A 15,200-nucleotide genomic window follows, 5' to 3' on the forward strand; every position below is an offset into this window, starting at 1 on the left:
TTGAGCCTGGTCTGTCATTCAATAAGATCATGGCTGATCTGATCTTGGCTTCAACTCCACTTGCCTGCCTGCTCCCCATAACCCTTGATTCCCCTGTAGTTCCTCTCTATCTTAGCCTTGAATATACTCAATGATAGCCTCCAGAGCTCTCTGGGGTAGAGAATTCCAAAGATTCACAACCCTCTGAGAGAAGAAATTCCTCCTCATCTCTGTCTTAAATGGGCGACCCCTTATTCTGAAACTATGATCCCTAGTTCTAGATTTCCACCACGAGGGGAAACATCCTCTCAGCATCTACTCTGCCAAGCCTTCTCAGAGTCTTATATGTTTCAATAAGATCACCTCTCATTCTTCTAAACTCCAATGAGTACAGGCCCAACCTGCTCAACCTTTCCTCATAAGACAACCCCTTCATCTCAGGAATCAACCTAGTGAACCTTCTCTGAACTGCCTCTAATGTAAGTATATCTCTTCTTAAATCAGGAGGCCAAAATTGTACGGAGTACTCTGGGTGTGGTCTCACCAACGTTCTGTACAGTTGTAGCAAGACTTCCCTATTTTTATACACCATCCCCCTTGCAATAAAGGCCAACATTTCAGGCTAATTACTTGCTGTATCTGCATGCTAATGTTTTGTGTTTCATGTTTCATTTTTGGTTCACATAGCATCCCATATGAGTGACTCATGAAAGGCATGCAACTATATGGAAAATAATTCTGTCACCAGCTTCTATTGAGCTCCCCTCTCCGTCCCCCACTTCTGGAAACTCCACCACTCCAGCAATGTCCAGTGCTGCCTCCTCTGCTTCCGTCAAGTAAAACATCGATTGAGGGTCCCCTCTTGTTCTCTCCCTCTCCCTATTACTGTGGGCAATCTTTTCCTGCAAGGAGGGAAAGAAGAGAAGGTTGAGTGAGACTGATGGAATGAGCGTAATTAATAGATTGGGATACAGCTTTACAGGGAGACTTTGATCGAGTGGCTTGGCGTTACCAAGTTGCCTCTTTTTGTGCTGTTAACTTGCTGTCATTGCATTATGATGAGGCTGAGTGTGAGGGGTGCATCGTAAGATGGACACCTGATAATGTAGATAGAGACACAGGGATGGATTAAGGTCCAAGGGATCTTGGGGTGAGTAAAGTTGTGCAGGAATAGGGTTGGCAGTGGGGACTGAACCTATTCCGACACTGGACCGCTGCTTTTGTCTGCTGGGCAGGCCTCTTCCTGCCGTCCACAGGGAAGAGAACCTCCCTCTGTCCTCTCACTCCCTCCACAAGATGATGGAGGGTCTCATCGCAAAAACAAGGCGCTGTTCTCTGCTTCTGTGAGGTCATGGTAGCGACCTTCACTCATACGAAGTTAAGTTCTGAAAAAGCAACTGACAGCCATGGCTTCTTTAAAGAATTGCGTCATCTGGTGATATCACCAAACCTGCTCCTTTTAATTGGGTCGGTAAACGCGCAGGGTGGTCTTAACAAAGCCCATTAGGGGACGATCCTTTTGGCTGGGATCAATGCAGGAGCGGGATCGTCCCCCGCCGCCGCCCTCTCCCGTCTTGACGCCACCCAGGTAGAGGAAATTGCGGCCTACGAGTCACTCCATAGATTCTGAAATTTAAGTACAAAAGGTGGCCATTTTTGGCTATTGCACAAGTGCCATTACCAGCTGGCTACCAGAGCTATCTACTCTAGTCCCAGTTCCCTATTCTTTCTGTTTCCTTTAATTTTTGCTTCAAGTGTTTATCTAACTCTCTCTCAAAAATGTTTAATTTAATTAGCTTCAATTGCCACATGTGGTAAGGTATTCTATATTCCACACCCTTTGTGTGGAAAACAGTCCTTTGATCTTCTTCTCACTTATGCTTCTAGTACTAATTCAAAGTTTATTCCTCCTTACTGATGATTTCGTGGAAATAATTTTTTAGCCTTTGCCCTCTCAAACTCTTCCATAATTTGGAACACGCCTGTTCGATATCCCCTCTGAATAGAGGCCTGGATTTTCAAATCTCTCTTTGTAACTACAGGTTGAACCGCCCTTATCCAGAACCCTCGGGACCTGGCCTGTTCTGGATAAAGGATTTTTCTGGACGAGGGGTGGTCACGTTAAATTGGATGGTACAGGTACTGAGCAAGGAAATATGGGGCTGGCTGGCTTGGGGCTGGGAGTGCGGCAGAGAGATCATGGCGGTGGGGGGGTGGGTGGATCTTGGGTTCAGGCCAGGATTGCGGGAGTCAGCATCGAGGAAGGACTTCAATTTGTTCATGTCGGAGTTCTGCGCATGCGCCACCTGGTGGCCGGGAATGGTTCTGGACGAGGGGGTTTCTGGATAAGGGAATTCTGGACAAAGGAGTTCTGTATAAGGGAGGTTCAACCTGTATTTCCTTTCATTCCTGGTACTCTAGTGAATCTGTGTTGCATCTAGCATTCATCTCGCAGTCTCGCAAAGAACTGATCAAATTCCCAGCTCTATTTGTTGAATTTTAATTCATGGAAATCCTGACTTAAATGCCTGGACATCTGATTCTGCCGCTGCAGCTGTTCTATCGAGGCTGCAGAGCAGTTCAAGTATTCTGTTTTTGTCGTAAGGAACTCCTCGGTATTGTACAGCTTTAAAAATAATTCTGAACCAAAAATATATCATGTGTGCAATGAATATCTATAGATAAACAAATGAAAGGGAGCCTTACCATTATAGCCTTTTCAAAATACAACTGAACATATATGCCCATATATATTTTTCTGTTTATTTCTGTTGAATATTACATTATTTAATTTAATTGTTGAATTCCATGGTAGACATTATGAGGGAATTGAATTAACATTAATAGACAGAGTTAACTTGGGGTGCTTCAGCAATTGCTACCATTTAAATCATGTGAGGCTCACTCTTTATGCTGAATTGTGACGATTCCGACCCAACTGGAGTGTGGGGCTGCTGGACCATGGAAACGCGTTTTCCCGCACGTTGTGTAGTTTTGATTAATTCCACAGCGTGCATGTGACGTCATGGACAGGTTCCCCACCTGGAAGCCAGCCTGATTGACTTCCAGTCGGGTGGGGAACGCTGGAGGAAAGACTACACCCAACAGGTAGGGGATGGGGACGGGGGCATGGGTTTCTGAGCCAAGGGGGGGGTAGGAGTTGGTGTCTGTATGGGACGGGCTGCTGGTGGGTGAACCTGGGGGGCCGGGAGAAAGCTTTACTGCTCCTCACGTCCCACAAGGACCGTTCCTTGCCTAGCAGCAGCTACCGGGAATCCCCGGCCCGCTGCAGTAAAACCTGCACAGTAGATTAAAGCAGAGGCTTCAGGGCCTTATTACCATATTTAAAAAGCCAACATGTCTCCTGGCAGTGGATTGGCTGCCCGCCCCACGTCCCGCTTGAGTAAAAGTTGAAAGTGGGGTCGATATTTAGATTTTTAAATCTTTATCTCCTCCAACCTCCAACCCACCCATTGTTTCATGTAAAAATTCCCCCCAATGTTCTTCAGTCTGTAATGTTTTTAGCTCTTCCAGTTATGCCGGAATTGGAAGATTTTTTGTATTAAACTAACATTATTTTTAAAATTTGCAGTCAAACATTTTCAAGAGGAAGATTCTGATAGATGAAGAAATGCCTCCAGATCATATTTTCTAATCAATCTTAATCTCTTACATTTTTGAGTCTTGGCCCAATATCCCCTTTAATGGCCATCAGAGAGCACTTTTGCGAATTGAACCTTATAAATAGTCAATTCATAAAGATACTCTTGTGACCACTGCAAAGGATGCTTCATTGAGTATCATTGTGTTGTGGCAATGGTTGTGGATGCGGCTATGTGTACAGATAGATTGCCTCAAACTTTTATTGTAGAAGAAATGTATACCCATTAATGATTAAAGATTTAAAGAAGGACACAACTCATTGCCAACAAAGTGATCCAAAGCCATTGGTGAACATAGGCAGTACGGCTCTCTGGCCTGTCCCACAATGCCAACGTCCCCTGTTGTCCCTCATTTCCAGTCACAATCTCATGAGGGTATGTTCAGGATTGTGAATTGAATTAGTTTGAGGTTAGTGAGGGGTATGGTAGCATAGTGGCTATGTCACTGGACTAGTAATCCAGAGGCCTGGAGAAATGGCATCTGGGGAATTTAAACTCAGTTAATTAAATAAATCTGGAATAAAAAGCTAGTATCAGTAACGGTGATTATATAACTGGATTGTTGTAAAAGCCCATCTGGTTCACTAAAGTCCTTTAGGGAAGGAAATCTGCTGTCCCTTACCCGGTCTGACCTATATGTGACTCCAGACACACAGCGATGTGGTTGACTCATAACTGCCATCTGCGGTTTAAGAAGCTGGCTCACCACGACCTTCTCAGGGCAATTGGGGATGGGCAATAAATGCCGGCCTTGTCAGCGACGCCCACATTACATGAATGAATTTAAAAAAATAGTAAGTTGGCCCATATCACAGATGCCAATCCATCCCTAGACCTAGCTATAGACCTGTCTCTCACAGTCAAAACTCACAGGTGAAGAATGGCTAGTTGGGCAACGCACCAAAACTGTACCGTTGGGTGATACAGCACAATCAGGAGATACTGAGAAACCTGGAAAAATAAAAAGGGGAAAAAACTAATTTTGAGATGACAGCAACTGTTTATATTAATCACGTGCAATCAGAAATCTGTATTTTTGTAAAAAAATTAATTACAGTGGGGCATGCAATCTCTAACTGCATTCAGATTGACTACATACCAACCAAAAATTAACTTGATTATTTGCATGTCTGTAATTAATTTCTATTTATTTATTGCATTTATTTATTATTTGAGTCATTAAACTATTTGAATTGATGTTTTAAAATGCAGGTGGTTAATACAATAGTAAGTAACAGAAATAATTGATAATTATGACAGTCATGCTGGTTTGTCAACTTACAAAATGTATTTTGTTTAATATGAATGTGCAAAGTTTTTGCAAAATATAAAAGTATTTCTCTGTTGCTTTAGGATTTGTTGTATGTGATAGCGTACGGACCCTCTCAAGTTAAGCCTCCAGCTGTTCAAATGCTTTTCCACTATTGGCCCAACTTAAAGCCACCAGGGGCTATTTGTGAATACCGGGGACTTCAGTACACAGGTATGACATTTTTAAAAACAATGTATATTTAAATTAACTCAATGCATTATTTTTAGTAGGAAATTTCACAACACTGTTAACTTTTACAAGATGTACTTTACTTTTGCTATTTTAAAATTCTTTTGTTTATTTTGTGTGACTCATAACTGGAAGTAGCCACAGAGTAGAAGGGCTGCTGCATCCTTGCTTTGTTTGGGCTCCACCAGAGCATCCTTGCCAATCCTATACTCACGGAACGTAATTGCCAATGCCGTATACATCACGTTAAATTTCACACAGTAATTATAAGCTGCTGACTCATCACCTTCCCACGGAAGATGATTGACAGGGATTGCTTTCTCTTATGTTTTGTATAATTTCATTTTATTATGTTTATGGATAAACAGTGATATTTGTTCTTTAGGGAGTGCAAAAAAGAGAACTTCGAATGTTCCTCTTCATTCAGTTCCATGACTGACCTAAAGGTGTTGCTGCAGAATACAGTTAGTTCAATGCAAGCTTCAAATATTTCGCTCAACATAGAAATGCAGGATGAAAAGCATAAATAAAATGAGGGAAAAGACAGTTATAGAAACAAAACATCAGAAAAAGATTAAAAAATTGAAACAACTGTTGATATTACCAATTTGCAAAAATCATTTAAAATAATATTTTGATACTACTGTATCACAAAATCATAGAGCAATGGGGAAATGTTGGTTATGAGAGATATATTTCTGTATTTCTGTAAATTGTGGCAATCCAATAAAATATATATTGCAAGGAAAAATGAAGATGCCGCTCAAAGTTTAACTATTTTAAAGAGTCTGTGACATGCTATGCAAAATAAGAGATTTCTCTGCTCTTGAATGACATTTCGTTTTTGTGACACTGTGGGCCCAAGTTTCCACATGATTTGCGCCTGATTTTTAGGAGCAACTGGTGGGGAACGGACTATCTTAGAAATCGCAATTCTCCACATTTTTTTTTCTGCAGTTCTAGTCAGGTAGAACAGTTCTACTTTGGAACAGAATTTTTTCTTCAAAAGGGGGCGTGCCCGGCCACTGACGCCTGATTTCAAAGTTTCCACAGTGAAAACGTACTCCAAACTAAAGTAGAATGGAGCAAGTGAAGATTTTTGTAGAACTGAAAAAACCTGTTCTACACATTAAAAAATCAGGCGCAGGTTACAAATTAGGCGTCCAGAACGAGGGGGGGGGGAAGGGAACTCATTAAATTCTACAATAAATCCTTATTTATACTTCTACAAATATTATACAAATAAATCCAACCTGAATAAACATTTATAAGCAAAGAAAAGATTAAATAAACCATCTTCCTACCTGTGTGAAAGTGCTTCAGCCAGGGAGAATTCTGCAGCCGTTCGTTGCCGCTGAGCGGGAGGGGGAGGGAGAGGGAGAGAAAGCCGTTCGGGCCGCTGAGTGTGAGGGCGGGGGGGAAGAGAAAGCCGTTCGTGCCGCTGAGCGGGAGGGGGGGGGAGGAGAAAGCGGTTTGTTGTTGTGGAGGGGAGGGAGGGGAAGGAGACAGCGGTTTGTTGCCGCGGAGGGGAGGGAGGGGAAGGAGACAGCGGGTTGTTGCCGCGGAGGGGAGGGAGGGGAAGGAGACAGCGGGTTGTTGCCGCGGAGGGGAGGGAGGGGAAGGAGACAGCGGGTTGTTGCCGCGGAGGGGAGGGAGGGGAAGGAGACAGCGGGTTGTTGCCGCGGAGGGGAGGGAGGGGAAGGAGACAGCGGGTTGTTGCCGCGGAGGGGAGGGAGGGGAAGGAGACAGCGGGTTGTTGCCGCGGAGGGGAGGGAGGGGAAGGAGACAGCGGGTTGTTGTTGTGGAGGGGAGGGAGGGGAAGGAGACAGCGGGTTGTTGCCGCGGAGGGGAGGGAGGGGAAGGAGACAGCGGGTTGTTGCCGCGGAGGGGAGGGAGGGGAAGGAGACAGCGGGTTGTTGCCGCGGAGGGGAGGGAGGGGAAGGAGACAGCGGGTTGTTGCCGCGGAGGGGAGGGAGGGGAAGGAGACAGCGGGTTGTTGCCACGGAGGGGAGGGAGGGGAAGGAGACAGCGGGTTGTTGCCGCGGAGGGGAGGGAGGGGAAGGAGACAGCGGGTTGTTGCCGCGGAGGGGAGGGAGGGGAAGGAGACAGCGGGTTGTTGTTGTGGAGGGGAGGGAGGGGAAGGAAAGGAGATAGCCGTTTGTTGCAGCGGAGGGGAGGGAGGGGAAGGAGACAGTGAGAAGGGTAGCCTCAGTGCTGATGTGCTGATGGCATTGTGATTTTATTAAAAAATGTTCAAAAATTAAACAGCTACAAAGAACTACAAAAATGGCCGAGTGCCAATGTATTTTTTCACACTGAGCATGCGTGAACGCTCCAACACGCACGCGCAGCGTTGCCGGCAGGAAAAAAAACTAATTTAAATAGTACCCGCCCCCTCCCACTTACAAAATTGGCGCGAGTGTAGGCTCCGCCCCCCTGGGTGCCGCGCCAAACAGACAAGAAGCTGCAAAGCGCTCGAGAATAGCGCGTTTTTTTTCTGGCGCCGTTTTAGGCGCGAGAAACGGGCGCCCAGCTCGGAGGGGCGCCCGTTTTTTATCCTGTGGAAACTTGGGCCCTGTATTGTTACAATTTTGCCTTTTCAAATTTTGTCATTTTTCAAGAGGGTTATACTATGCTGCTGTGGTTGGGCTTTTTTCCAACACTACTTCACATGTGATTAGCCTAATAATTTCCATAGGCAAGCAGCATCTCCTATGAATTGAAACACGAGTCTCGTATTCTCTACTGGACTGAATTAGAACAGCTCAGGTTAAACAATTAACCCCGATCACAGTAAATTGCTTACCGGAGAACACATGGGATGTCCACTACACCTGTCAATTTGGAAGATTTAAACATCAAATTACTAAACCATGTTGTACAGGCTAATCTACAGTCCAGATTTATGTACATAAAATGATTTGCAAAAGGAAAAACATAGGCATGATACTGTACAGTAAGTCAACAATGTACATTATATACAACTGTGTTAACTACTTAAACGTGTCCATTACTCGCAATCCCTTCTGCCAAATTCTTTGAGACCTGTGATCTCTGGAGGTACATATATAAGCTTTGATTATGGAACTCTATCTGCCTTCTGTACATATAATATCAGTGTGAACAGAAACTGATGAGCACTAGAATATATGAGTACTGTAAGGATCATTTCTCCCTGGAGGTTTGAACAATTTCTTTGAAGATAGTAACAAGCTGTTGAATGAAGCAACAATAACGTTTTGCCCTGTGGCAATGCCATTAATCCTCAATAAGATAGATTATTTTGCTCAAAGTTTGGGAACACAGAGGGTGGTCATACACTCCTTATTAACGTTATTGACACCCGATCGAGAAGAACATACATCTACGTGAAATGCAATGACAGAGGAATATGGCGAATATTCAAAACAGTTTTTAATTAATCTACCAACCAATGTAAATGAATGCTACTTGCATTGAAACCAGCTTTGTGAATTATCCTTCCACAGACACATTTTACCACCGAACAAAGGAAATTCTGTAACACCTCAGCGGCTCAGCTGGCTAATGCCATTTTAAATATGGAACTTACCATAAATAGTCAAAATTCAATGGGCTGGATTTTCGTTGGGCTTACGCCTCTATTGACGCCTGGGGCAGTAATGGGTATGCAAATGATTTCCAGCTGGACGGCCAGCTACCAGTGGGAAATTGGGTCTCGGTTTTGCGGGGGAGCTGAGCAGTACCAACCGTGAACGTTGAACCGGCGTGCAATGCCCCTGGCTGTGACAGAGTGGTGAAATTTGTTTGGAGCGGTACCTCGTAGTGGACCGCCTGAAAAACCAGGTCAGAGCTGCCCGGCGGTGGTGAGGGTAGGAATTATTTCATGAGGTAAGTGTGATTGGTTTTTTTGTTTTATTTTTGCGATTTATCTTTATGTGGGGTGACCAAGGTATTGGGAATGTTTTTTGTGGCTTTTTTTTAGCAGGGAAGCCTCTCTTACGCGCTCTGCAACCAGCTCTTTAGCAACGGATTTTCAGTTGTTTAGCCGACCTAGCACCCTAAGAGAGAGGTGTGGTACGCCTCCCTGAGCATCCCGCTCCACACTCGGGGCCCAGCTGCTGAATTTTGTGGCTGCAGAAGCAAACCATTTCCTGGCGCAAACTTTACCGCCCCATCGCCATTATCGACCAAAAAAGCCTCCAACCAACAATCCAGCCCAATAAAACCAACCACAAAAATTTCTGATTTTATCAAAAACACGTCTTGACTTCATAGCGGTTAAGAATATTTGTGAAGGAAGCAGCAAGATCGAGGTTAATCACAATGGTGAGATTTGCATCTAATAATTTTCATCTTCCTCCAGCATGGAATCCAATTCACTGTCAACACATCGAATGCCAAAATGCAATCAACAAACCTGCTGTGAAGGTATTGTGGATTCTTATATCCTTTTGGGAAAGATTTTTGGCGTCATCGCCAGGGTGCTCACTTTCCAGAGCGGATTGCTGCCCCTTTCCAGAACCCACCTGCTTTTCACTCGTCTAGAAATTGCAGTCGGAGACGTACCGCTGGAGTACACCTCTGACCCGCGAAACATTTACAGACTTACCTCCAGGCATCCAAGCTGCGAAGAGTTGCGGTTCCAGACCTCCAGATGTACGGCAGCGTAAAGGCCCAGGGACGTAGGCAATTTGGGAGCGTCCCTGGGTTTACGTGGGCCTGGTTCTCAAATCACAAAGAAGGATTCCATCGCAATCATTTACGAAGGGAATCCCCTAATAATATGCGATGAAATACCCAAATAATCATACAATGTGCAGAATTCCAGCATTTATAACTACTGAATTGCAATTTTATTCATAAGTCGCTTCATTGTACCAACCTTAATAAAAGTTTAATATCTTAATATTTGCATAAACTCATTTAAAGTGCATGTGCATAATTTTGGATTTTTAAAAATGTTTTATTTAAGCCTTATATATACCCTTATGCTGATGAAAGCAGGCCCTGATGCCTGCTTTTTCCAGCCGTTAGAGTTGCGTGGCAATTACTGGGCAGTTGTTGGGCAAATAGCTCAAATCTGCGCTAGCAATACTCATTTTCCAGTTGGATCGGATGATGTCAAGGTGTACGTTGCGAGATCGCAAGTTTCGCATTTCACGCACGCACAAGCGCATGTGGAAATTCTGAACTTGCAGGGCCTTTCAGAGGGAATACACAGCATACTCTGAGTACGTCAGTGAAGACACTGCAATTTCAGGGCCATTGTCTTCACTGTCTGGGCAATAATCTGATGGACCAAATTGCTGCCCTGTATAGAACCCACCTGATTTTCATTCACTGTGAACATCTTCCTCAGACTGTTGCAGTGGTTGAAGGCTCTTCAACAAAGGGACATAGATATGATATTACATTTAAGGACAGAGAAGGAGGAACATTTTTTCACATGGAGAGTTGTGAGGTTTTCGAATGAGCTACTGCAATTAGAGATTAAAACGTGTGAACATTTTTTTAAAATCGGCTATACATAGGTGGCTGAATGAAAGGGAAATAAGGGATATAGAAATAGTGCAGGCACATGGAATCCAAACTACTGTTTACATTGAGGATGAACAATTGGTTTCTGGTTGGGCAGAAACAGTGTTTCCGTGTTGTAATTTGTATGCAATTCAAACTCTTTTACATTAAATGAGTGATAGTTTAGTAAAATAAGTCTTTAATCTAACATGCAGAGGAAAATATATAACATTGTATTGGTACCACTTTGTATTGATTTAAGATTATTTTGAAAGGCTTTCTTATTAAAGGAGAAATAAACTATTGGGGAGTACTTTCAGTATATATTAATTAAAATGGCTATGTCATTGGAGAGAGCATAGCAGTGACGGCCTGAAATGGCTGATTTGCATGGGAGGGAAAGTGACTCACAATGGTCTTCAGCATGTTTTTCAATGTATGATTTTGAGATGGGTTGCAATCAAACCATATTGTTCTGTTTGATGTTGCCTGCTCAGCAAGTTGAGGTATAACAATGACAAGGGAATGGCACTGACATTATCAATCCATAAACAAATTGCAGTCAAGCACAGGTCAAAGGGGCATAAACCTCCCTGTACTTTGCCATACATCAAGTGCTTCTCAATCTGAGAATGGACCCAAAATACACAAGTTCCTTACGTAAGAAATAGGAGCAGGAGTAGGCCATTTGGCTCCTCGAGCCTGCTCCGCCATTTAATAAGATCATGGCTGATCTGATCATGGACTCAGCTCCACTTCCCTGCCCACTCACCATAACCTTTTATTCCCTTTTCACTCAAAAATCTGTCTATCTCCACCTTAAATATATTCAATGACCCAGCTTCCACAGCTCTCTGGGCCAGAGAATTCCACAGATTTACAACCCTCTGAGAGAAGAAATTCCTCCTCATCTCAGTTTTAAATGGGCAGCTCCTTATTCTGAGACTATGTCCCCCCAGTTTTAATTTCCCCTATGAGTGGAAATATCCTCTCTGCATCCACCTTATCGAGCCCCCTCATTATCTTGTATATTTCGATAAGATCACCTCTCATTCTTCTGAACTCCAATGAGTATAGGCCCAACCTACTCAACCTATCTTCATGTCAACCCCCTCATCTCTGGAATCAACCTAGTGAACCTTCTCTGAACAGTCTCCAATGCAAGTATATCCTTCCTTAAATATGACCAAAACTCTGTGCAATACTCCAGGTGTGGCCTCACCAATATCCTGTACAGTTGTAGAAGGACTTCTCTGCTTTTATACTCTATCCCCCTTGCAATAAAGGCCAACATTCCATTTGTCTTCCTGATTACTTGCTGTACCTGCATGCTAACTTTTTGTGTTTCATGCACAAGGACCCCCAGGTCCCTCTGTACTGCAGCACATCCTCTACCCTAATGACTTTTCTGAATAATATTTTCAAATTAATGTTGAATTTGCAAGCAGTAATGTGCAATGAGCACATGTCTGTTTAGGTTTATGCCAATCCAAACAGTTCCACTTTTACCCCAAATAGTAATTAAAATAATAATTAAAATTTTGTGCATGATTCATTTAGCTACTGTCAATTTTGATCAGACTAAACCTCTCTTGTCCACTTGTGTAAGTTCCTATAGACTAGTTCTGTTATTCTATCACTAAAATCATTTCTGTTTTAGGCATGCAAAAGGAACCAGACAAAGACAGATTTTGATTTGAATCATTTACAATTTTGAGTTTGAACTGGTCTTTTTTACTTGAACATGTAGATAAACTAGTAACTACCGAAAATATTTACCTACTCAAGTTTATCTATTCTTCCATCAAAGTACTTCAACAAAAATAACAACTTGTCTTTATAGAATTATAGAAATTATAGAAATTTACAGCAGGGAAGGAGGCCATTTCGGCCCATCATGTCCTTACCGGCCAACAACGAGCTATCCAGCTCAATGCCACTTTCCAGCTCTTGGTCCGTAACCCTGTAGGTTATGGCACTTCAAGTGCACATCCTTTCGTGCCTTTAATGTAATAAAATGTCCCAAGGTGCTTCACAGGAGCATTAAAAAATTGACAGCCATATTAGGACAGGTGACCAAAAGTTTGGTCCTAGGATGCTGAGTTACTGGCCATAATCTTCCAATCCCCCTTTGATACGGGGGTGGTGCCAGAGGAATGGAGAATTGCAAATGTTACTCCCCTTATTCAAAAAAGGGTGTAAGGTTAAACCCAGCAACTATCGGCCAATCAGTTTAACCTTGGTAGTGGGGAAGCATTGAGAAACGATAATTTGGGACAAAATTAACAGTCACTTGGACAAGTGTGGATTAATTAAGGAAAGCCAGCATGGATTTGTTAAAGGCAAATCGTGTCTAACTAATTTGATCGAGTTTTTTGATGAGGTATCAGAGAGGGTTGATGAGGGAAATGTGGTTGATGTGGTGTACGTGGACTTCCAAAAGGCATTTGATAAAATGCCACATAATAGGCTTGCCAGCAAAGTTGAAGCCCATGGAATAAAATAAACAGTGGCAGCATGGATGCAGAATTGGCTAAGTGACAGAAAATAGAGAGTAGTGGTGAATGGTTGTTTATTAGACTGGAGGAAGGTATACAGTGGTGTTCACTAGTGGTCGGTACTAGGACCACTGCTTTTTTTGATATATATTAATGATTTGGACTTGGGTGTACAGAGCTTAATTTCAAAATTTGCAGATGACACAAAACTTGGAAGTATAGTGTACAGTGAAGAAGGAGGATTGTGATAGATTTCAAGAAGACATAGGCAGGCTAGTGGAATGGGCAGACACGTGGCAGACGAAATTTAACACCGAAAAGTGCGAAGTGATACACTTTGGTAGGATGAATGAGGAGAGGCAATATGAACTAAAGGGGGTGTATGAACCGAAAGACCTGGGGATGTATGTGCACAAATCGTTGGTGGAAGGGCAGTTTGAGAAAGCGGTTAAAAAAGCATATGGGATCCTGGGTTTCATAAATAGAGGCATAAAGCTAAACTTTCACCTTCATTTTTGGTGCTTTTCGGCGGTACAGCTGTTTTTGGTAGAGAACCCGCCCGGCGAAAGTTTCCCCCTTAGTTTTTTAATGACACCACCCAAATCTCAATGCCCACCGGGAGCAAACTGCCGAGAAAATCGCCAGGGCATAAGTTTGGCCTCAACGGAAGCCAGACCACTAAGGGAATTGCCCTGTGAAAGCTGCTTAAACAGGGCGGTAGGTGAGTACTCTGCAAAGACAGGTAAGTTAAAAGTTCTTTATTTTTTTTAAATTGTAAAACGGCGATTAGCTTTAAAATTGTCTTAGGAATGTTTCTTAACTTTCTTTTTAGTGAAATGTTTTTTTTAAGTTTTATCCCCCCTCCCGAGGCCCAACCGTAGCCTTGGACTAAATTTTAAAAACATTTTTAAGAACCGCCCATTTTACTTAGTTTCCCCCTTTAACCGCCGAGAAACCGCCAAGAATAATGGTGCAAGATCCATTTTCTCGTCAGGCGATTATTTTTAACTTAATAATGGAAATTTTTGCCAGCGTTACTTGCAAAATGTTAATGATTTTCCTGGGCGGGCAATCTGGCGTTGAGGGGCTCTCTGGAAAGTCAACCCATGGAGTACAAAAGCAAGGAAGTTATACAATGTAACACTCACTGGACGGCCGATTTCCAACATTGGCTTTAGCCAGTTACCTTAACGGCAGTGCAGAACACTGATATGGAGGGCTGGCGTCTACCAGCAGAAAGCAGCAGCAGCGATATTTAAAGGCACCATCCCCAATCAGCTGTACCTGACAGGGATTTGCAGTTTCAGTGCCTGTTTGCTACTTGTTGCAACTGAAACAGCTTTGTTTATTCATTTCAAAATTTTTTTGGTGACGGTGAGTGTTGATTCAAGTTCAGAAGTCACTCCTTATTTGTTAAAGGCTTCTGCTCACAACACTTCCTCACATAGCAACATAGAAACATAGAAAAATAGATGCAGGAATAGGCCATTCGGCCCTTCGAGCCTGCACCGCCATTCAATAAGATCATGGCTGGTCATTCCTTCAGTACCCCTTTCCTGCTTTCTCTCCATACCCCTTGATCCCCTTCACTGTAAGAGCCATATCTAACTCCCTCTTGAATATATCCAATGAATTGGTATCAACAACTCTCTGCGGCAGGGAATTCCACAGGTGAACAACTCTGAGTGAAGAAGTTTCTCCTCATCTCAGTCCTAAATGGCCTACCCCTTATCCTTAGACTGTGTCCCCTGGTTCTGGACTTCTCCAACATCAGGAACATTCTTCCTGCATCTAACCTGTCCAGTCCCGTCAGAATCTTATATGTTTCTATGAGATCCCCTCTCATCCTTCTAAATTCCAGTGAATAAAGGCCCAGTTGATCCAGTCTCTCCATATGTCAGCCCAGCCATCCCTGGAATCAGTCTGGTGAACCTTTGCTGCACTCCCTCAATAGCAAGAACGTCCTTCCTCAGATTAGGAGACCAAAACTGAACACAATATTCCAAGTGAGGCCTCACTAAGGACCTGTACAACTGCAGTAAGACCTCCCTACTTCTATAT

At 43.2% G+C, this 15,200-nt stretch overlaps 1 protein-coding gene and 1 long non-coding RNA gene across 3 annotated transcripts in view; one reads left to right on the forward strand and one right to left on the reverse strand.

Moving 5' to 3' along the window:
• LOC139263437 (protein unc-79 homolog) overlaps nt 1-15,200 on the forward strand; it is a 253,255-nt gene that overhangs the window by 37,644 nt on the left and 200,411 nt on the right. Inside the window, exons 7-8 of the mRNA XM_070879516.1 lie at nt 4,995-5,124; nt 9,488-9,552. Coding sequence (XP_070735617.1) covers nt 4,995-5,124; nt 9,488-9,552 — 195 coding nt within the window. The remainder of the gene's footprint in view (nt 1-4,994; nt 5,125-9,487; nt 9,553-15,200) is intronic.
• Nucleotides 1-15,200, reverse strand: part of LOC139263438 (uncharacterized) — a 33,713-nt gene that overhangs the window by 1,504 nt on the left and 17,009 nt on the right. The window contains exons 3-5 of one of the 2 annotated variants that reach the window (XR_011593147.1): nt 7,949-7,976; nt 4,513-4,592; nt 725-881 (exon numbers count right to left, since the gene is read on the reverse strand). This is a non-coding gene — a long non-coding RNA (uncharacterized lncRNA). The remainder of the gene's footprint in view (nt 1-724; nt 882-4,512; nt 4,593-7,948; nt 7,977-15,200) is intronic. The other variant, XR_011593146.1, reaches the window with a different exon arrangement.

Source organism: Pristiophorus japonicus, chromosome 4, assembly GCF_044704955.1.
Source record: "Pristiophorus japonicus isolate sPriJap1 chromosome 4, sPriJap1.hap1, whole genome shotgun sequence".
Lineage (NCBI taxonomy): Eukaryota > Metazoa > Chordata > Chondrichthyes > Pristiophoridae > Pristiophorus > Pristiophorus japonicus.